Below are 23,735 nucleotides of genomic sequence, written 5' to 3' on the forward strand. Positions count from 1 at the left end.
ATATTTCCATATTTTCTTACACCCTTAAAACACGATAGAATGACATATAAAATTAGGTTGTAAAACATACTGAAAGTAAGCATGTGAGTAAATAAGCTTTATTTTATTACAAACACATGCTTGAAACAATCCATTATCATTGGATATAGGAGATTTTAGACCAACATGCTAGGCAGCGTCATGAAAGCTGAAATCAATGCTAACCTGTTTCATAAGGGAAACAGTGATCCAGCTAATGAACTGTTTTTGTTCGTTTTTTCTTTTAATTTCTCCTCAGACTGCATATTTTTACTAAATAACTATAAATAAAAAACATCCTGGCTTAATAGTGCACAACTTGGCCCTTCATTACCTCAAGAGTTTTACTTCCTAGTTTTTCTAGCTTGCAAGACAAATGTTACAGAGCACTTTGCATTAAAAGCACCAAACAAGCATCAACACAAACACAGCAGATTTATACGATGTGATGTGTCTTGTTCAGTAGTTATAATGTTTTATAGAAGCAAGTGTGGCAAATTCAATCATTCAAAGTGCATCACTCCAAACCACTATGCAACAAACTCACGGAACACATTCATCAGGACATTAACGTTTCCACAACACACAAAGCGGAGCGGAGTTGAATAATTCATCAGGAAATCTCCTGGAAATGATCTTTCGGTGTTATTCAGACAAGAGAAATAAACAAACAGACCACTAAAAAATGAGAAGTTCAACAGAAACAATGACATGGAGTTCAACAGCAGCCCTGGGTTAATATTAACACAGGCAGTGCAGCCTGGAAAACAGAAACCATCTCCAATTATCTCCTCTAATGACAGACACGGGCAGGCAGACAGAGAGACAGACGGGCGGAGGAAAGCGAGAGGGAGAACCGCAGCTTCATAAGAGATGCTTCTGACTGGTGTTTACAACAATCAAGTGAATTAAGCATTAAGAAAAGAGGATTTGTTGATTCCCATAACAGCCCAACTGCTCTCCTCTACAGCACGCAGGCTCGGGCCCTGGTAGGAAAATGAAGGCAAGAGCCCGGAATTAGCATTATTCAGAGTGTGAGGGGAATGAGTGCCCTATGAGGGGGGGTGGGAGGAAAAAAAATAAGAGACCGGCGGCGGTGTGGTTAGCGCAGGTGAGGACAAGGAGGAGCAGTCATGTGTAAGGTGTCAGCAAACGTGGTGGTGTCAATGGGTGCGGTGGGCTTCACCTACCTACGGGCCCAAAAAGCTCCGTCGCATACGGAATAAAATCTGACCACAAGCAAAAACACACAAACAAACAACAAAAAACAGAGAGGGGTGGAGTAAAAATAAAGACATTCGGGGTAAAACTAAACAATCCATGCAGCATTTCCACAGCGCGCACTCCAGTGTTTGTTTTAGTGGTGTGTAATGTAAAACGGGTTGTGCGATAAAGTCTTGGCAAACCTTGTTCACCAGAGATCCGACTAATGCGGATAGGTGTGATGTAATGTGTGTGTGTGGGTGTGTGTGTGTTTGTGGGCCAAACAATCAGGCGGGTTAATAGGATCAGTGTGGTGGATGCAGGTCAGAAAAGGTCAGGGGCTGGGGTCGTGTGACAGCAGGTCAGTGGATACATGTGCGGTAAAAAGTAGGACTACACAGCGCGCTCTTACCTTGTACCCTCTGCAGCTTAGTGCGCCCAAAAGCCATGGGCAGGTTGAGAGGAATGAAGTGCTCGTGGTTACACACCGTCATCAAGAAGTCAAACTTCATCTCGGTCAGCACCTGTGGCGAACAGGCGAGAGTGCGGTTCGCACACAAATATGCAAATTTCGGCCGGCCACCTCAGGGCGCAAACAGAATTCTCAATGTTACATTAAAGGCTGCCCGCAGCGAGGTGTCTGCGAGAGCAACGCATTTGACTAACAAATGCAAACAACATAAACAGAGAAGGCCGGGAGAAACTGTTCAACATCAGACACACCGACAGTGGCAGGTGAGCATGAGCGGACAGGGTGCAACTACACGCACATCGTGGAGGCGCTTACAAAAACGCCCCAGTGCACACTTCAGTTCACTTTAGATCTTTGTCCTTTAGGGTGGTTAGTAATAAATAATGAATGCTGTGTATCTGCAAACATAAAGGTCCAACTGATGGTTAGAATGCAGCAGTGCTGATGCACATGTTTAAGAAAATTCAATAATAAATTGCTCCAGGGGGAAAAAAATGTCCCCTTTCTGGATAAAATTTTTTAGGTTAGTTTGAGTAGTTTCAATAGTTTTATTTTTTTTTAATCCTTAAAAAAAACTTCCCTCACGACACACTGATGGAGATGATTATGGAGACTTTGGAGGTATATTTATAAGACTGACTCGACTCAGTTTTTACTGTAATAGCTCTACTGATTTTCCTAAATTTGCCCCTGACATATGCCCTCCATACAGTAATAATTATAAATACTCAAACTGACACTGAAACTAATAAAAACTAAACTAAAATTAAACATTTTCAAACGATTAAAATTAAACTGAAATAAGAAGAGCTGCCCTCAAAACTAACTAAAAACAAAAATTTAAAATGAAATTAAAAATTAATTATATATAAATATATATATATATATGTATATAACTATAATAACTCTGGTCCTAGCACTGGCAATTACCAAAAACATTTTTCATGTTTCTGTAATGGTTAATCCATCAGTAATAATATTTTTAATGCGAATATAATTATTGCAATCATCCATTAATTTTTCAAACTCACTGTTTTACAAGAAAGCTGCTAAAAAGAGTTTAATATTGCATTTAATTTATTTCTGATCTCAGAGAGGAAGAGTATGCCTGCACAAAACTGAGTTCAGAAACATCCATTTAGTTTATTTCACTAACAAACAGCAACAATATGATTTTAAGATTTGTAAACAATTTTTCAACGGGTTTGTAAAATATTTGCGTTCTTGTGTTTACGACAGATCGTTTAATACATTTATGAAATCTTGTACGTCACAGGACCAAACCGGAAACCTCTGAGCAGGAAGCGGCTTTATTAGAACTGACTCACTGAGAAATAATAGAACCTTTATTAGAAAATATACTACATCAGCTATAATCAATAATAGTGTGTAAGATTCATAAAATTACTTTTAATAACATTTTATTAAACAAATAAATTAAATATTATTGAATATTATTAGAAATATTATTGTTTTATTGTTTGTTATCAGTGATATAATTATGAACTAATGATTACTATATCAATGTGCCATTTATTATTGAATGTTATTATAAACCTTGCTCTCTGTTCAGAAGCCTTAGGTTGTCACACATGTCCTATACTTTACACCTCCACTCTGACGTTGTGAGTTTGCCCAGCTCTGTGGAACATGTACCTTGGGATCTTTGGGGCTGAAATGACACATGTAGTGGTTGACCAGGCCGAAACCGAAACCTCTGTTCATGACAGTCAGGCACCTCTGAGGAGAGAAAGCAGACACGGGAAAACAAGCTGCTGAAATTCATGCAAAATGATGGAGATCTCAGACAAAACAATGCACTATTTTGTCTGAGATCAGCATTTAAAGATGGCGCTGTCATGTCCTGAGGCACAGCAGTAACACATAATCTTATGGATCACAACAACACCACTAATACAAGTTCAGGCTCGTAATACACCCTGAACTAAAATTACAGTAAACCTGTGTTGTTTTTTTAATTTTCTGTCATCTATAAATAACAGTGCTGCATCATTGGACGCTCATAATAAACCATGACAATTTTGAAAGTGATCCCTATTGAGAAAAGGGCCTCAAAGAGAGTACCTAAAATAGTTATCTTAGGCACACAGAGCTGCTTAAAGAACAAAGGCTACCCAGCTTGCCGTTGTAAACAGTCTGCTTATGAAGGGCTGCCAATCAGAAGGAGGCAGTTGCCTTAAAAGAAGAGGAGCTAAATCAGCCTGTTTAAATCAAGGGACCCAGTAAAAGGCCCTACTCTAGCAAAGTCCATGAATAAAACTAAGCAGCTGGAAACGAGCAACAGGTCTTCTTTGAGCTGGTTTCATATTTAGCCTGTGGGGTTCACACCTTGATGAAATTCGCCAGGCTCAGGTTGATGCAGCGAGCCTCCTCTGGGATTTCTGAGTGGCGGATGGTGATGTGCGGCATAATGGACAACACCAAGGACTGCAAAGCCTGGTGGAAACTCTCCGGAAAGCGCTGGGCCCGTGGCATCTAAAGAGATGGGGAGGAATAGCATGTAATGATACATCACTTTAAAGTCAAACAGCCACCCATATTATGAAGACAGATCATTCCCAGCATATAGATAGGACTAAAAGGTTTATACTGTCTCTAAATAACTTGGGTAACTGCTTCTGTATAGCAGCAAACAGCAGCGCAGCTCGGCCTGCTGCTGAAGGTTTAGCATTTTTGGCAAAGACCCAGATGTAACACAGGCTCGTGGTATCAGAATGCCGAGTACACAATGAGTTTTCTTTGGGTGTCTGTGTTTTGTATCACTGAATGTGGTTATGCGGACATAACAATATGTGGACTGGGTCTTATAACAGCATCCAGTCCACATAAGACTTTCAGTTAAAGACTACAAATGCTTAAACTGTTCAGCGTTAATGAGCGAAACGCTTTTTACTAACCTTCATGCGGTTCTCCTCCTGCAGGTACTGAGCCATGGATTTCGCCATGGTTTCAAAGAAGAACCAAGAGTACTGCAGAAAAGAGCGAAAGGTTACCCATTATGCAATCTTCCTAGGAATATAATAGAAGTACATTACAAGCAGAGTGAGTCAGGGGAAACTGGAACAGAGATAAAAGAGACTTGAGAAATGTAGCTTCCTACAAGCAGCTACATGTTGAAGAGGTTTCTCTTCCGAAACTGGTGACAACTCCTGTCAGAACGGTTCACTTCCATTTTTAGGGAGTTGCACCACCTGCTGCTTGAAGTTGGTTCTACAGGTGGACTGATGCATGAATTAAATGAGCACATGGTGTCTGCATGACTGAGTGCGCACCTTGAGCAGTTTATTGCTGGTGTTGAAATCAGCAGTTTGTTTGAGGGTGGCTGTTACAGCTGTGGCCAGCAACTCGTGACTGGTCACTGAGTTTCCCGATGGAGGATTGTTGGTTACAAAAACGTACTACAAAGAAAAGAGAGAAGAGAGAGCACTTTAGTTTATAGACACAAGCAGAAACTGACGCGGGCTGGCAGTGTTTGTGGCAGCTTACCTTAACAAAAGAGCGCAGGTAGTGTTCCAGTCCCTCCTCGTGGCATTTGGAAACTATATGTATGATCACACTGAGGGCACAGAGCATGGAAATTCAATGTATTTCCTTTTATCAGGAGTAAAAGCAGTAAAAGTACAAAGAATTTATTTTTTAACTGACCGCAAAGAGTTAACAGCAATCTCGTGGGCTTCTTTGGTGGCTGCTGTGAGCACCTCAAACAGCTGCATCAGCACTGTTGGCAGGAAGGTGATGATGACATGAGTCTCCATGGCATGTAGGCACTGAGGGAAAGAGGCCAGACAAGGTCATTTTTACTTCTGACTCCCAGATATTTACAAGAATTACTGCGTCGCGATTACACGCCTCCACACAATATATATATCTGCCTGTAAACTTGACAAACTGTAGCCTATTAGATATAAAATCCCAGCCCTGCATTATTTTATCTGATTAGAAATGTATGTGAAAATCTGTCTTGATCTGTAGCTGAATCTTTATGCTTGATGTAATGAAATTCCCTTCAGACATTGCTGATACATTTCCTTCATATTCACAGCATAGACTGTATATAAAAGATGGGCTTGGCCGCAGTGACATTCTGTTGGTACCCCTTACGCTGCCAAAACAGCAAAACTTTGACCTGCAGTAGTTTGCCTGCTGGGTCGGACCACACGGGCCAGCCTTCATTCCCCACATGCACGTGTCACTTGCTCCCTAAAATGTTAGTCCTCCCATAAAAATGTTTTCCCAAAGGAAAAACTCTAAAAATAAGACAAATACTTCAACTGATTTCCTCTAGCATTTAAATAGTTATGATTTTTCATACAAGATTCAGTACAAAAGAGGTTAATGTCTAAAAAGATTTATTTTTTTGTAATATCTTTTGTCATTGTTGCATTTGGGGTTGCCATCATCCATCCATCCATCCATCCATCCATCCATCCATCCATATCCCTTATTAACTTAATTAACTGTGTTATAAGCCTTTTAATGCTTTAATGGAGGCTGTTGCATAATAGCACTGAAAGGTATTTTGATTGTTGAATGACTGAGGCTCTGTAAAAGCTCATAAATAGTCATAATGATGCATGCCCTACAAAAAATGATCGATCTGTTAGTGCATTGCTGAATGACACATATAGCCGAAGTACTGTAAATGATCAATAACTGCACATGGATCAAAGCTAAAAAACTGACTGCGCACTGCCTCACAGCATCTTACCTTCAGGTACTTGATCAGTTCTGCTGGGTTGCCTTCTGATGCTGTTCTCATCAGCTGGCAGTGCTGGAAGAATTTGTGCAGGTGGAGGTCCTGTGGCGAAACAAAACAGGACATCAGTGTTCCTGAAAGCCGCGGCCTTCATTTGTGCATAGAAAAAGCGAAAGAATCAAATTGTACCTGAGGATATATCGTTGATGCTACGTGGGTCCTCACTTTAAACAGTGTCTTGGCGTTTTCCACCCACTTGATATCAGCCTGAGACCGTTCGAAGAACAGATAATAGAGAAAACAGAGTCAATAAAGTATCTGCAAACTTTTCACATTCCCTCAAAACTCCAAAAACCTTCAGGGCTAAAAACTGAGGGATCAACGTTCGCTTTAACATCGTGAGCATGACAGTGACAGAGCTGAGCAGAACGTTTCCATGGCTACAATCTAACCTTCCTGGTGTCCTGACAAAGATATCCAGCAGGCAAAGTGGCAGCCACGGGCAACTGGAACTCTAACGACTGCATCCTCCCATCTTTAAGCAAAGGCATCCAGGAGTAGCCCACTGAAACACGTGAAAGCAGCCAAGATTTAGAAGAAGGCGTTTTAACAAGCTAAATAATGTGCTCACCAACATTTTAAAAAAGCTTCATCAAGCCAAACGGCTCACCGAGTGACTCCACTCCGTCCCTCTTCTTGCTGCTGGCTTTGCTGCTGGATTCACAGCTGATGTGGTAAAAGGTGAAGAGGATATGGTGTTTCTCATGCACATGAACCGGCAGCTCAATCTTCACCTGCACACACAGAGGAACAGGTCGCTGTTTTAATCTTCATATGTCACCATCAGTTCAATCTTCATACATAAACAAGATTAGAGGCACTGATCCAACAATGGATGCCATATAGGTATTACATAGTACTGCCAAGGCAACATTTTAAAGGATGTGCCACATGCTGTGATTTCCTTGTTGTCTTTTTTGATGTTTTATTGCTCAAATTTAGGGGGGTTACATTAACCATAATGGTGTTAGTGTTTTTCAATGTCTCAGTGATTATCATTGTACACTGTCGGTTTGCTTGCTCAAGAAACCTGCAAAAATGTACTGACAGTGAGGGTTTCCTTCAGCCTCTAAATTATTAAGAGGTAAAATTAACATAAAATCAACAAAAGGCATCTAAAACTAATCATCTTTTGTATTTTCAGGTATCTGTACTTTACTTGAGTAGCTTTTTTGGACTACTTTTTACTTTTACTCCCTACATTTTTAAACAAATATCTGTACTCTCTATTCCTTACATTATCATAACAGACTTGTTACTTCAGTACTTCAGCAGTATCATCTATAGAGTTGGGAGTTAAAGTGGCCGCAGGTGAGTGCAGGTGTAAGTTGTAGTAGCAGTACTTCAGAATCTAGCTTGCGCTGCAGAAGAAGTCATTTAAAATGCAATGCTTCTATCAGTTCAGCGAACATCAGCAAACACAGTGTGTTGCAAGCTAAAGGTCCAGCTGCTGGATTTCACAGGGAGAGAAAAGAAAGAGAGCCAACTTCACTCAGAGATGGAGAAAGATAAGAAAGAAAGAAAGTCAGAGTTAGGTTACATCAAGTGTAGCAGAGATGAATTTGCATTTAAGCTGATGAAGATTAGATTCATTCACTGAATTCCAACTTTATACCAACTGTGTTCTGTCTAGTATAACGACAGTATAAACAGTTTAGGGTCAGTGTAGGGGAAGCTGCTGACATCTTGTTGAATTCAGTTGTTGTTTCACTGCATGTGTCCCACATAATAGATTCAATCTATTTACATTTACTAAAATTAGAATTTAAATTTGAATAATATTTACTCATATTATGATATTATTATATTAATATAGGTTCAGTTACCTTTGTATAAAAGTTGTTAGTAGAACTGTCCTTCAAAGAGCTATTTTCTCACTGTGAGTACATTTCAGAGCCTGTACTTTTACACTTTTACTTGAGTAAAAAAGTTGCACAGGTACTTCAACTTTTACTCGAGTATTTTTTTAACCCAGGTATCTGTACTTCTACTGAAGTAAAGAAAGTCTGTACTGTTTCCACCTCTGCTGACAGATAGAATAAAACATTTTAAGGAAAGGTCAGAGTGACATGTGAGGAGATTATCTCAAAAAGAAATTCCACTAGTTAGAAAGCTTTCTTGACATAGTGTGTATCCAGAAGAACATAATCTTAATGAAACATGAACATCAATGAAAATGATTTTTTTAGATGCCGAGAGGCTAACAGCATTGTTTTGGGGTAAATGTCACACACTAAAGATGTCAAATCATCTTCTACAGAGAACGACACATGTACTGAAACAGAAACTGGAGCTGTTTGGAGACGTTTGGGATGCTTTTGTAGTGTAACAGCTCTCTTTTTGAGTGTTTCTGGCATGAATTTGAACACTTTGTGCATTTTCTCTCCATGAAGAAGATAAAAGGAATTTGCTTGTGCTTTTTTATTTATGTGTTTATCCTTTAATTAATGTTTAAAATGAAAAAACAAACAGCAGCAAAATCATTGTTTCATCTGGGTGTTGCTGCTGTGACACTGAGGCACCAGAGGGCAGCAACAGCAGGGAGATGGATTTTCCCTGTGACCACACATGCTGGGTTTTTTTGACAGGAAATGACACAAAAGTTTTGATGACATACACAGACCCAAATCGTCATAAACAGCCTCTCAATGCCATGACTGAATATCACGGCTCTTACATTTATAACACCCGAACACGTGATTCATGCATCATTCTGCAGCCGTTCTAATTTTCCTCTTGTCGGTAAATTAGACAAAAGTCTAAAGACCAGACAAAATATATCCTTAAGATATAAAAGTTAACAAATTTTAGGTGTGACTATGAAAAACAAAATCAGAACCCTTTATATAATATCAGTAACTATAAATGTGTCCTACATGTTGCTTTTAAATGCACTTCATTATTAACTAACAAGGTTGACAGATTTCTAAGCACAAAGATCATCGTTGCCTTGTTGAAGCAGAAATTTTGGTTGATGTGACTGGAAGCTGAACAATGTGGAGGTAAATCCCACAGAGTGTACTTCTGTGTGTTCCTGCATGCATGTGGGTGCACACAGGGGGAGCTTAAGATCCTAATCCAGTTGATATCAAGGCCATATGGACCCCCTCTGCTCCACCGCTCTAACTGTACCTCTTTCGCTGAGCTGTATTTGCGTGTGTGTGTGTGTGTGTGTGTGTGTGCATGTGCATGCGTGCACTGACTGTCGGGTCAGTTTAGTGTGAGATCACAGCCCGTTCCTGAGACAGGTTTATGGGATTATCTCAGTGCTGCTGAGGAATGTCACTACTAAAGACAGCCAATTAGAAAAAAAAAAAAGATTTAAGGGCATCAACTAAATTTCTTCTTAAAATCAAACTCATTTCTCAGTTTTTGGAAGCACTCACCTTCCTCTAAATCTGCTAACTTGATCTAGTTTAATATGAATTGAAAGGCGATGGCATGTGTGGAAGAAACAAGGTCGAGCCTGCGACGTGAGCTCACCTCATTGTAGAAGTCCGGGCTCTGATTGTGGTGCAGGACGGCTGCGTAGGTGCTGCTTGTAAAGAGTGAATCTCCCGGCTTGCCGTAGATGCACTGAAAGGCAAAGAGGCACATTGGTTATTGGACTCCTTTGATTTTACGGGCACAGTGATGAGTAAGCGCTCAGGAAGCTGTGGTTACTGCCATCATTTGTACAAAAGGCGAGTGAGCAAGCCTGTATGGATCATGCATTACACTTTGAAGCAGATTTAAACATAGCCTGAGAGAAACTACAAAGAACGACCTAAGATCACAAAATGTTTGGGCTCTGACTAGACAGATGCCACAGGGTTTTTTTTTCTAATAATAGAGACCGCACCCCCCCCTCCATGAGCAAGCATTTGGTAACAGTGGGAAGGAAAAACTCCCTTTTAACAGGAAGAACCCTCTGGCAGAACCAGGCTCAGGGTGTGGCAGCTGTCTGCCCCGACCGCTTTGAGGTGACTTTTGACCTCTGATGATCACTTCTGAGGAGTCACTGCAGGAATTCTGTGGGAAAAATTAACCTTCACAACAAGCTCAAGCTTGACCAGGTCAGGATATTTCTAATGAGGGATGGCAAAGGGGAGGAAAAAAATTCCAACCTCTTGTGATGGTTTCATACTGTAATTAGGATGCTAACTATTGTTGTCATCTCTAATCAACACGAATGTGCAGTGCTAGTCAACAGGAAGGACAGAGCTCCAGGAGCCAAATGCCTGAATGCCAAATGCCAAATGGATGGGAGAGGCTTCGTGAGAGAGGACCGGGTTCACAAATCCCAGAACAATCTGGAAACAAGCTGTAGGCGGAGCAGGAAAGAGGCGAGGGGAAAGATCTGAGGATCCAGGAGTGCAGGTGGTGCATGGTTTGTGTACCTCTAGAGCCCTCACTGCAGAGCCAAAGAGGCTGATGGGAGTTACGATTGTCTGAGTCAGGATGGGGGCCGAAGGAGGTCTGGAAGAGCTGCTTCGGATCTTATCTATCACAAAGGCTGGCATGTTAGCACATGAACTGTACCACACATGAATTAAAGTGTCGGCCACCAGTGCAAAAATGAGAGCACTCCAACCATGAACTCAAGGATTGGGGAGCAACTGGTCTCTCAACGATGAGCTGGAAAGCAGTAGAAATGAATGCACTTTAAATTCCCGTCCCCTGAGAATTCCATCCTCTTCAGCCTCCATAAGGCTTTAAATGAATTTCCTCTCAGTCCGGCTGTATCTTATGTAAACCCCAGGACCTTACTGAGCTTCCGCCAACTCTGATTAAATCTCCCAAGAGGTGTGCCGCCTGCTCCTGCTCCTGCTACTGTTTGTAAACAGCTTTCTGCCTCACAGTACTTTGAGCATTGTCTGGAACGCAATCTGACCCACGTCTGGGTCAATCTGTGTGTTTTCTAGCTGCGGTGTAATATGCCTGACTGCCCGCTGATCAAAAATTCTCAATGTTTTTGTGGTTAAACTCAGAATTTCTGTTTCTCTCCCTCTAGAAACGTGAAAAGAAAAACAATCTGCAGCGCTTTGATGACTATTTCCGACCACAAATATTTGAAATGTGTGGCCAGAGAGAAAAAGAGTGACCATTCATTATCTTCTGTTGCCAGCTATAATAACTGGTTGCTGCGAGCGCTTCCCTTCTCCTCCTGGGCCCCTCAGCTGCAATCTCAAGTCCACTTTGTAAAAAGCAATAAAAGGAAAAGTTTATCATGTCTGAGGCCCCTGTCACTGATCGAATCTCTCCCAGGACATTCCACTGCAGTGTTATTGTTTCTCAAACAATAGTCCGGGCTTCCGGTGCGCCTCTTCAACAATCTGTCTTCACTTTTTTGTAATGGTCTTCCTCTGTTTATTTCCTTGTTTCCTTTTTATCGTTATGTTGACTGTAGTATTTCAAAACCCTTTCTATGTTCTTCTCTCCATTAGCTTTGCTCAGCTACGTAGAGAGCCAGGATCACGTCTACAGGTAATTTGTGGATGGATATCACCCTAAGCGTGTCTTTTGACAAAACTATGAGACACAGATGTGAGTCACTCTTTTTTCCATACATTGTTCCTTGTCTATAAACTCTCTTTTTCAAGCTCTAGAAGTAATGAGGCAAAAACAGAGATTCCATATAAGACAAGAAAACTGATGTACAGAATAATGTCAAAAAGAAATCTGTGACGAAGTGGCGACGAGCTAAGCTTCAGGGTCTGTAAAACTGAGGCCGATGCATTCTTTCTGGCAGCCAGCAGGGGGGTGATTCCTGGCTGCAAAGAAGTGTATATTAGGGGTGGGTTTTGATTATCGATTTTCTGATTAAAATCGATTCTAGCTTGAATTACACGATATCGATTCATTAAAATCCTGAATCGATTTTTAAATATAAATATATTTTGCCCGAAACGCCAGAATCTCAGGTTAAACCTCACAAAATTTCGACAACCACCAAACAGCTAAAACATTAAATAAGAGCAGGTACACAGATTCTGCACAACACATCAGAATCGGTGAGATGTCAGGTTTCTCACCCGACGGCACGTACGCAGAGACGCCGTCGGGGCTGAAAGCCAAAAGCTCACAGATTCTGATGCGTCGGCGGATCTGCGCTTTGTGTTTATGTCTTTTTTTGCACTAGATTCTGAAGCTGCAGTTTTGTCTCTCTCCAACCAAAACTGACTGAACCAGCAGCAAAAGAAGATCCAAACTACGCTTCACATTTCGCTTCTCATAAACATCGTCGTGAATTCCCTCTTACTTTTGCTGTTTTGCTTCCACCACGATAAAATAAAACTTCCTGCACAGCTCTCTCTCTCTGTGTACTTTAAGAACAGTTTCCCATCTAAAAATCTGTTTTCTGCATTATTCGCTTGCTTATTACGCACCAGTCTACCGTTATGTACAGCGCTGTCGGCTTTTTTTTTTTTTTTTTTAATTTAACTGACTTCTGACAAGAAAGCCTCATTTCTGCTGTTCACTGAAGAAAATTAAACTTCTTAAAATCATGCCAAATTGCAAAACACTTAGCTGTGTCTCTAATTAAACCTCTGTAACTTTGCTCTGCTTCACTTCAGCAGCATCAGGTAATGTTTATATGTTGATTCATGGTTTTCTTCTGTTTTTGTTCTACTGCAGAATATTTTTAAGGTGGTTATCTGCTTAAAAAAGTCAGGCCAGGAAAATCTCCTTCATGTTTTTCTGTGTTTTGTCCTCAGTTACTTTGACACAAAGGCATCTGCTGTGATGCTCACACCTTTGATAAAGTCTCACAAGTGTCATCTTTCTTTTCATAGATATAAAAATATGGATATGTACTGATAAATGATTAGAATTATAATATTTCTGACAGTCTGAGGCAAAATTTCCTCGATTCAAATCAAATCCAATCTGATCGAATCAAATCGAATCACGTATCAAACTGAATCGGGACCTTGTGAGTCTGAATCGAATCGATCCGAGAAATAAGTGACGATACCCAGCCCTAGTGCATATAAACGTCTCTGAAAAAACGGACCTCAGCTCCGCTGATCTTTGAGCTCACAAACAACTTTCCTGCTGAGTTTATGGTCTCAGCCGCTAGCTTGATATTCTTATTTCATACAGCACAATCTTCATTTTGTAAACAATAATCTCCACAAAGGTAAAAAAGATGGTAAAACAGGGTTTGAATTAGAGTGGGCCTACCTTGTAAGTAATTCACTTCAGTTTTGTTTATATACAGCACCAAATCACAAAAAAGTTGCCTCAAAGCACTCTGTATTATAAAGAATGAAAGAGTGAAACCCCCAACAATCAAACGACACCCCCCCACATGAGTAAGCGTTTGGCAAAAGTGGGAAGGAAAAACTCCCTTTTAACAGGAATAAACTTCCAGCAGAATCAGGGAGGGGCGGCTATCTGCCGTGACCCGTTGGGGCCCCAGCTGACCCTATTAGGCTTATACCTTATTAGTGTGCAGCGTCCTTTCATTCATCCATAAGATATGCAAATTACTCGTCACATCCAGTTTTACAACAGCCAGGTGGTAACAGTAAAAATACTCTGAGGCTTCACAGCAGTTCTATGCTAACAATCGCTGATGTCACAGTGGCTGCTTCTCTGTCCTATATATGGCTGCCAGCAGTGATTTAATGTTGCACTTGGTTAATGCATTTCTGACCATCTGCTATATATAACAGAAACAGTGGGAACAGCAAGGTCATATAGGTGCAGTACTTCTCAAACACACTGGACAGATTGCATGAACATGAAGTACAGTGATGAGTCCGCTCCAATCCCCAGCCACTGCTAGACATCTGGTTTAAATTCATATATCAATATATCAATATATCATGTCAATGATGGTCTGAAAACAATCACAGTCTTCCTTATTGGTAAACCTGAAAAATGTTTGACCTTTATCATAACAGCATCTAAAAAAGGTCACATGTTGCAGTACACACTGACCTTTAAAGGAGCAGCAGCTTCTTCATCAGAATCTCGGAACTGGATGCAGATGGCAATGTTTCTAGCCTGAAAAGGAGGAAAGGTGACATTAGTCAGCCAAGCAGACTATCAATAAGAACGACTGTGTCTCTGAGCTCAGTCAGTCACGCACGCTTCGTTCTCAGTATGCAGCAGTAACACACAAACGGACAATATTTAAAATGTACCACCACCATCACCCATCACATCTTTTTCATCCTAACTCACGCACCTTAGTGAAGGTCTTCTGGTTGTCATATTTGAGCTGCAGGGGGTAGACGTACAGCTGGTTCTTGTAAGTGGTGAAGGGGTAGTTGTACTTGGCTTCCTCGGGGAGGAATTCCTCGATCTCCACCGACACCCGCTCACAGCCGTCCTCGAAGGGCTTGACGGGAATGTAAGAGGATGTCACCGTGTCTGGGGCACAGAACACACGTCGAGTCAGAGGACCAAACCTCCACTGCTGTGTCCCTGCCTCTCGTGTCATGTCAGTAAACATCAGATCACTTCTGAGCTACAAAACAAACCCTTCATTGTGCAAACTCAGACATGAACCCTGACGCTGCTTACACGCCGTGTCACATGTTGTCTGTGGGAATCATTGATCATTGCATCTGATAATACGGATGATCTACAAATTTAACTTTTCAAAAGTTCTCAGATTTAACAAAATTTTAATTCAGGAATATTTTATTCTGCTGTTCTTCAAAGAACATGCTAACAAGGCTTTTACAAGGCAGCATCCAGCATGCTAATAGCTGATCACTCTTAGTGGAAATCTGAAGGAACAGAGTGTCTGCTCCAACCTGTGCTTGTGCCATTTTCACTTTAGCGTCCCACCCTGCAGCTGTTTCAGCAGAACTACGGAGACCCACACTGGCTTAATAGTGCAGGCTTCATGGATCAGAAAGTGGCTAAATGATCATTTATGTCTCCTATTGAACATCACTGGGATATACTAGGCTGATCAGAGGCAGTGACCCCTGCATATCTGCAGGCTACACTCATTCAGGAATGGAGATCATTTCCTCAACATCAGACCCAGACACTCGACAGACAGGTAGCTGCTTGCATCCCATGCAGAGACGGCCAATGTAAAACCATTTAATGGAATTGTTGGGTTTTATGCAGTGACACACCACAAAGCTGCTTACTTGAGAAATCAGGCGGGACACACTCGATGGTGACGTTCAGCTGTCCAGGGATGATCTGAAGTTTGCTTTTCTCTGGTCTGACAGGGAAAAGGAGATTCAGTACAAGATCAGTGTCCTTTTAAGGGTTTAGTGTGCTTTATATGTGATGACCTCCCTAATGACAATCCTGGGTGAGTAGCACTTCCTCTTAGGCAATGGCAAGTGAAATATAGACCTAAAGGCATAAGTGTACCCCTGGATGACGGTTTTGTGCCACAGTAACTAAGCGCTAGCTTAAATAGCAGAGGAGTGGTGTTGACTCACTTCCTGATGTCGGCCAGCAGCTTGATGAGGTCATCAGTCGAGATTTTGCTGCTGTCTTGGCGATAGAGAGGAGAAAACTTCCCATCCATATCCAGGCTGCCCTGAGCATCTTTGAACACCTGCCTGCAACCACAACACACATGGTTCATTACAGTTCTCGCCTCACACGTGCAACCAAATACCAACATTTTTATTCAGGGTTAAATCCAGCAGGTCTGTGTTAGTGTTACGGTACAAATCTAATGTAAACAGGATGCTTTTAACATCCAGCAATTCAGCAGAAGAATGAAGTGAAGTATGAAGGAATGTTTTGCTTTCACTGTTTGAAAAAACTTATTTTCTTCGTGTATGTTCTATTAAAGAGTTACTTGCTCCTGTACACACAGACTTCCCTGCTGCCCTGTGTTTCTATGTTTTTGTTACTTTTGTTCTTCTTCCAGATTATAGTTTAGAAAGGGGCTTTTTGTCTTTGTGTGATCTCTGCTGGATATCTGGATATATGTCAGTGGGTTCTAACATTTTCGAATGAAGCCTGAAGACTCTTAATCATTTTTCACACTATTTAGAAAAAGGTGTGACTTCTGTGCTGGCCTGGAGTATTTTTATAGCTCACAACATTACCAGTTACATGTGAAAGCCTCCACTAGGCCTGCAGGCTTGGGGTGGGGATGAGGGTGGAGATGGGGGTGGGGATGGGGGCGGGGTGAACTGTCAGGCTCGTAAAATCTGTCACAGATTCTAATTTCACATCAAGACCGGACAGTTCCTGGAAGTTTTCTGTGCTGCCTTTCATTAGCTGCACTTCCAACAGCAGCTAATAAAAAGCAGAAAAGACTGCTCTTCATTATGGATGTTGAATTCCATAACTGGAATATCGTAATATAAAGTTTATCAATATAATCCAGATCAAACTGGATCAGCAAACAAGTAAATGTTCTTTTACACAAACTTTATTTAACCTCAAAGTTGAGAAATTCCTAAACTTTTGGGATCCAAAAAGTAAATATTATCTTATTTTCTCCCTCTTTGACATTGTATGATGTTATTATGCTCATGCCTTTGCACATGTTCACATGAGATCACTCCAGAGTTGAATCAAAACAGATTATTTAGAAGACTGCGAGGTTTGACTCATGAATTATTTCTGTCTTACTTGGCAGCCCAAGCAAACGGCATCCTGTACTGGCCCAAGCGTTGGCATGTCTGCTTGGCACCTTTGAGCACCTTCTGAGCAGTCTGAGGAGACACGGGAAAGACATCATCAAGTCAACACCGGAGCGGTTTCCACTGTCTCCTCTACGAGGTCAAAATTCACTGCAGTGTACCTTAGTGATGTCAGAGGTTTTCATGTATGGCTCAGCGCAGTGGGTGATGCCATTCTGTAACACCTTCTCCACACGGGCCACCAGGAAGATGTCTGCATGTGGGTTAGTCACTGAAAAGATACCCTGCAAAAGAGAGGGAGAAATGACTGAGGAGGCCTAGCAAACAAGACATGTGGTTGGGATTTGATTCGGCAGCTTTCGAGGGTCTTTTCTTAGAACGCTCTTCCTAGAAATCTGCTACTGTGAGAATGGAGAGGAGAGATGCCGAGTTCTCTGAAGAGAAACTCTGAATACAAATGTGGCCAAAGTTTCAAATGATGACGCCAACCTATCAGACTGCTCGACACGTTCTCACTCCCAAAGCGTAACATTTCACGCTAGGTGACAAATCGTTGGTATATTATGCTTCCAGGCACAGAACACATCCCTATATTACAAAATCGGAAAAATGAAGGATAGGATAGGAACGCGGAAGGTTCGAGTTCCCATGGAACACCTCGGGAAGTGACAAATCGTCGGTATATTACGCCTTGGGAGTGAGAACGGTCTGGACTGCTAAATGCTGTTCCTGGTTGGGGGGTGTTCTGTTCACAGCTCTGTATGATGACAGTGAAAACAGATATCCCTAACATGGTCATGCCAGGAACACAGTTGTGGGCACAGAAGCTTGAACGGTTGCTGACCTCCTGTTTGGAAGGGTCATCCAATCAAGTGTGTGTGTGTGTGAGAGGTAAAAGGAATTTAAAGGTGTGGAATAAAGCGCTGTATGAATGTGTGATAGTGTAAAAGCGCTGTGACAACAGCTCCACAAATATAAGCATAAAAGGGTCAAGTTCAACTGTTTTCACTCTTAAATTCATCCCTTGCTTCTCTGTGAGATCGATTCAAGGGAAGTGGCTGATGCTAAAGCTGTACAGGAAAACCACATGGTGCTCACACGTCTATTTAAGGGCCGATGAGATGCGTCTGCATTTAAGCTTCCAAGTTCAAGTAAAGCAAGCAATCGAAAGGCGACAGTAACTACAATCAGACTAAGCTATGCTGCTCACACTGATATGACTAATAAAAACTTCAATAGAAATTTCTGGAAATAGAAAAAAAAAGTCTAACCATAAGTGACAAAAAAGTGATTGACAGTACCAAGGAAGCAGCTGATTCAGATGCAGACATAACAATCTGGACATTACTAACACATATCTTTAAGGAGGCTAGCATGCTGCCAGTCACAGACACACAAACACAGAGCAGGGTTACACTCCAGGCCATAAGCCTGTCCATCCTCTGTCCTCATTCACAGCCCTTAAAACCACACACAGCTGCTTTTGCTTTCAGTTTTTGACGTTATTTGCTGCTCACTGCTCACTGTCGACCAGTTCTTACAGTGTGGTTAAAAAAAAGCTTGTAAATGCTCCATTTGGGCATTAAACTTTCCTCATAGTTCATAAACAGTGTCACATCCTTTTTGTGCAAAGATAAACCATCCCACTGCTGAAAATCCTGAAACGCTTAGTAATACTCAAATGGGTAAGATTTGGGATTTGCGTAATAAAGAGGGTCCAGAGGCTGTGGCGTCCTCCTGAGAGCTACTGCAGAGATGAGAGGTGAAGCCTGTGTCCTTGGAACACACCCAATGCACCTAAATTAAACTGTGGTCTGCAGACCTATAATAGCACACTAATCACAGAGGCAGGAGCCGCTCTGTTTGTATACATATATTTGTGTGTACATGTGTGTTCTGCTGGTGCTCCACAGATGTTTCTGGCAGAGAAGTCCAAAAATGAAACACATAGAAAACGTTTTCATGCCTGTAGCTTTAAGGCGGCCTGCTGCTGGTTTGCTGGCTGCAGAAATCGTGCGTGTGTCACTCTCTGCCCTGATTCATCCCCTCGTCTCTGAGCTGTTCCTGCTTTTTGCTCCACTGTTCATCAACTCGTGTCTCCCGTCATGGAAATGGAAAGCGAGCTTGTTTTATAACCGCTGCTGGTTTGTACCAGGCACCAGTCCTGTTGAGTGACTTCACCACTGTAACGGGCCAAGCGGCCAGAGGTAAAGAACAGGCCGTGTGTGCGCCGAGCTCACAGCACCTGCAAATGTTTGCAGAAGGGCCTGAGCCAAGAGTAACACTCACACATGCACATTATTTCTCCCCAAATAAACTCTAGACTTAAAATACCGCAAAACGAAGTGACAGGACATAAAGCTTACATCCCGAGGCCTGAGCTCACATCAGGAAGCACAGTGATTCTGAAATCACTTGCAAATGTTCACCGAATGAGCCGAACGGGATCCTTTCACAGGTCTTTAGGTCTGGTTGGGGACCAAAGGCTGGCGTGTGACACATTCAGCGTTGTCTAGCATGACAGTGGAGAAAAGAATGAAAACAAAAAAAGATCATGCACTGGCCAAAACAGCTAACTCACTGTACACACATTGTCAGCAGTCCTGACTGAGGCCAGGACTGTGCTGGGCCAGCTGCAACCAATATGGCAAAGCTCAACCTATGTGACAGAACTAGATGAGAGTTCAACAGTGTGTAGACATTTTAAAGATTAAGCATGACAGAGGGCCGCCTCCAACCATCAACTTGGCTTGGAAAAGTGCAGAAAGTGATAAAAACAATGCAAGACAAATGATTTCTGTAAATTCTAGCTCATAAAACCATCATTTGCTTGTGTTTTATTCAGTCACTCATTACTCTTTATTTGTTGCATGCTTCTACTTGCTCTGTCTAAGAAGAGAGTTACTCAAAGACACGTTTTCCCTCTTCTTGTAAGAGCGATCTACTCTTCATGTTTCAACGTGAAAGTTTATTGGGGGTTTTTCAGGTTTGCTAAAGGTATAAAAACATGAAAACAATTATAGTAGTCCTAATTTTCTGTCAAATATTTCCTGTTATGGAGCCCCACCCAAATAAAATAACACTCATTTTCAGTGTATTCTATATATAAGCTAACTGACCATAGATCACGTAAAAACCAGATGCAGAGTTCAGTCTCAGTTTCACATCAACTAAACCTCTAACGCAGCAGGATGACAAACATGCCGGATCTCTTTTTAATAACCCAGCTGCAGCACCAACCTGCTTTTGTCTGACATAATAAATCTTCCCAACAACAACAAATCAACAGAAAAACAAAAAGTGTTACCCAGACTACAGAAAAATTGCCTTTAAACTACCAGCTCTAAAGGTTTACATAGAAAGACTGAGATCGTGTTTATATTTGTACTTTCTGTAGTATTTAATTTCACAACAGTGTTGCGAAGAGCACAGAACATTTTGTTTTCCACGCAGCATGATCTGTATCAATGACCCAGTGTGACTCAGCTTTCACACCCAGTTCTGACTGTGTGACTCAGCTGCAGTCACTTTCTCTATCAGACACCTGTCTATATGCTATTATAGTTCCTACCTGAGTGGGGAAGCGCAGCAGAGCCTCTGCCACCCTCTGAAGCAGCGGCAGGCCGTTTCCTTTCCCTGAGTCTCCGTTCACGAGGACTCCTCCTGTCCCCCGTCCTTCACGCCTCCACCGCCGTCCGAGTCAGATGAAGGAGACGCCTGGGTGGAGGTGTCGGTGAGCATCTCCCTCACAGATGGCGGGTTGAGCTCAACGTGGAAGTCGGCCGAGATTTTGCAGCTCTTGGAGACATCGAAGAGAGCAAGGCTGATGAAGAACGGTTCCACCTGCGAGTCAGCAGAAGGACGGTTACAGGCTGCAGTCCAGCACGTACCTTTATTACTTTACAACATTTCACTTTAAGACAAAATCTCAGAAACCAGCTCTTATGAGTCTTTAGTTTTAGCATGAATTAAGTGCACACACTTCACACCAGTAATGCAGCCTGCTAACATCAGCTAGCAACCTTTTGCCCAAATATGGTCACTTCTGGGTCCAACCAACATGCAAAGTCTTACTAAACATGAGAGTCATATGTGTGAGCTAATGAATAAATATATAATTATTATAATGGGATTCAATGGATAGGTTTAATCAGTTCAATCTGTAATAATCAAAATTCTAGATTCAGACAAAACATTTATGGATAAATGTCTAAAAATATGTATATTCTCTCAGTGTGTCATCCTCAAGCACAAGCAAAAAGTTTTCTATTTTGGAAACCTGCAATTCCTGCATGATGGACAAAATCGCTCCATCCAGGGAACTTTAAAGCTGTCTGAGACTGCCGAGGGAAAGAAGGGATGGAAGAAGAGGAGGGAACGAGAGCGTGTGCTGCTTCCAAACCACAAATGAGTCAGATGATTTCTCCTGCCAGCCTTTCTAATGCATCAGCAAGCAGGAGAAGGAGGAGGGGGAGAAGTTGGTCTATGTTTTATATTTAAAGCGATCTGCCCTGTCAAAGGCAGAGCTCACATATGCTCAAAAATGCTGGCTCATGCTACTGAGAGCTCCTCATCCGGCACACATTAAACCTTTTTGCATGACCCTCCATGCCTCAGGCTTAAATAAAGAAAGATTTGTTTTAGTGCTAATGCAACAATATCGAGTTGCGTTATCCTAGTTTGGCTACTTCCGTTGCTTCCAGCCAGACCGACATGAATTATGAAGGTGTATTATGTGGGGCAGCACTACAGAGGGAGAGGCTGGCGGAAAATCTGCAGCGTGAAGAGGAAAGCTGCGTATTGCAGTTAAGAAACGTATACTCCTCAGGTTCAGGCTGTAATTCACTTTCAAAGCCATAGATTTCAACCTGGCGATATACCTTTAGAAGGAGTAGTGATGTACTCTGTTGAACATATGTCTTAATCTATAATGAGCCATTATGCTACCTCACAGTCTCAGCATGAAGAGATAATATCTGGTTTCAACTCTCTTCAGCTCTTGACGCTTTAAAGAGCAGGTAGATGGAGCGACTGTGCTCAAAGCCATCCTATTTAAAACTGCGGCCATGATTCATCTTTTTTTACCTGTTTAATCTAACAGTAGCACAAGTAACAAACCACAGAACAGCTGTGTTGTGGAACAAAGGTGATGACATACATTGGTAAGGACACCGTCACCCTTCTCATTCACGCAGCCCTGCAGACTGAAGGTGAGGTCGTGGCAGCTGACCACTATACGTCGACCAAAACGCTCCTCGAAGGGCTTCACGTCTGGCTCGATCCCAGAGAAGTCCAGCCTCTGGATATCAGGGAGGAGGAGAGTGAGAAAGCAGGAGAGGGGAGAGAGCGATCCCGTGGAGAGGAGGGAGGATGAGCGTCAGGAGTTGGAAAGGGGAGGAGAGATCAAACAGGGTGAATCAATAGTGAAATAAATAAATCATAAGAAAGCCAAGCATTTTAAAGGAATAACCTTTTGTACCTGTGTCTCAGGATCCAGAGAGGAGAGCTTCAGCCTGCCTTCGTTCCTGTTCATCTTACTGAGCTGGTCTGTCTCCCTGGTGTACTGCAGACAGACAGCAGCAATGTAAGCGAGGTAAAAATCTATCAGGTGTTTCTTTCTTTTCTTTTTTAACCAGAATTAATTTTATTCAGTCTAAGTTTTCTACAGATTTTTTCCCCATGAATATATTTATCTATACAAAAAAAAACACTGACCAAACAAATGGTGTAAATTTAAAAACCCTACATCGGCTCATTCTCGAGGTATCGCGTTCACAAAGTTGCGCTGGAGTGATGACAACAATACCCCAATCACCCTTTCAGGCTGAGGGATAAACCACACAACAAAACAACACGAAGAACTGTTTCCACAACAAACAGCATTTCCATCTGTTTCTGTTCGATCCACATCCCCGCCAAAACTCTAAATTAAAATATTCAATGCCTTCATGGGCCCTGGCCTCTTTAGGACTCCCCGAGTCAAAGAGTTATCATAACGAACTGTTTAACACTTGAAGCAGACATAAACAGGAAGTTATCAACTGATGATATGTTTTAGAGATAAAAGACAAACAAAGCCTGACTTTATTTTATTTTTTTTCTACACAAATATCCAAAATATGTATATAACTCTCAAAAAATCTGTAAGTATCTCTGATACCTTTTGTGAACTATTCTAACACATTAAACAGTAACACTTCAGCCGCTGGGTTCCCTATTTTTTTAGTTGCACACGTTATTTCAACACATTTTTACTGCTTATTTGCATGGTCTTCATTTATGAATGAGGCTGTAACTGGTTCCAGCCAGGTAGAACAGCAGCGCCTACTGTAATGGTCCAGTACAGCGCACTCACTGAGGTGCTTGTAAACTTACACGAACAGAAAAAGACAGAGGAAGGTTGATATGTAGTCAAGGGAGAAAACAAAGGGCGTCCAATGGAGACAAATCAAAGCCTCAGGTTTAGGTAAGAGCCCTCAGAGTCCATTTCTCTCCCCTCTCTCCCTCCCGCTCGCGTCTCTGTTCTCACTGTCTGCTCAGCCTGCAGACAAACTCGACCTTCTTTTACGTGCACAGAGGAAAGCTGTGCTGCAGTGGCCCAGAGCAAACAGAGTGGAACAGCAGCAACAGAGGGTTTTGTTGTTGCTGTGTAGTTTTGGGTTTATAGACACATCAGAGCGGCTCTGTCTCTGACAAA

General features: G+C 41.9%; 1 protein-coding gene across 1 annotated transcript in view; it reads right to left on the bottom strand.

Moving 5' to 3' along the window:
• The window catches only part of dock11 (dedicator of cytokinesis 11), an 87,926-nt gene that overhangs the window by 48,594 nt on the left and 15,597 nt on the right, over positions 1 to 23,735 (bottom strand). The window contains exons 10-31 of the mRNA XM_019350017.2: positions 22,518 to 22,601; positions 22,197 to 22,337; positions 20,704 to 20,881; positions 20,610 to 20,665; positions 17,200 to 17,322; positions 17,028 to 17,110; positions 15,875 to 15,997; positions 15,572 to 15,648; positions 14,650 to 14,834; positions 14,400 to 14,465; positions 9,954 to 10,046; positions 7,081 to 7,204; positions 6,863 to 6,975; positions 6,600 to 6,677; positions 6,423 to 6,512; positions 5,360 to 5,481; positions 5,201 to 5,270; positions 4,987 to 5,112; positions 4,612 to 4,683; positions 4,043 to 4,189; positions 3,350 to 3,433; positions 1,634 to 1,745 (exon numbers count right to left, since the gene is read on the bottom strand). Of these exons, the coding sequence (XP_019205562.1) occupies positions 1,634 to 1,745; positions 3,350 to 3,433; positions 4,043 to 4,189; positions 4,612 to 4,683; positions 4,987 to 5,112; positions 5,201 to 5,270; positions 5,360 to 5,481; positions 6,423 to 6,512; positions 6,600 to 6,677; positions 6,863 to 6,975; positions 7,081 to 7,204; positions 9,954 to 10,046; positions 14,400 to 14,465; positions 14,650 to 14,834; positions 15,572 to 15,648; positions 15,875 to 15,997; positions 17,028 to 17,110; positions 17,200 to 17,322; positions 20,610 to 20,665; positions 20,704 to 20,881; positions 22,197 to 22,337; positions 22,518 to 22,601 (2,347 nt within the window). The remainder of the gene's footprint in view (positions 1 to 1,633; positions 1,746 to 3,349; positions 3,434 to 4,042; positions 4,190 to 4,611; positions 4,684 to 4,986; positions 5,113 to 5,200; positions 5,271 to 5,359; positions 5,482 to 6,422; positions 6,513 to 6,599; positions 6,678 to 6,862; positions 6,976 to 7,080; positions 7,205 to 9,953; positions 10,047 to 14,399; positions 14,466 to 14,649; positions 14,835 to 15,571; positions 15,649 to 15,874; positions 15,998 to 17,027; positions 17,111 to 17,199; positions 17,323 to 20,609; positions 20,666 to 20,703; positions 20,882 to 22,196; positions 22,338 to 22,517; positions 22,602 to 23,735) is intronic.

Source organism: Oreochromis niloticus, linkage group LG3, assembly GCF_001858045.2.
Source record: "Oreochromis niloticus isolate F11D_XX linkage group LG3, O_niloticus_UMD_NMBU, whole genome shotgun sequence".
Lineage (NCBI taxonomy): Eukaryota > Metazoa > Chordata > Actinopteri > Cichliformes > Cichlidae > Oreochromis > Oreochromis niloticus.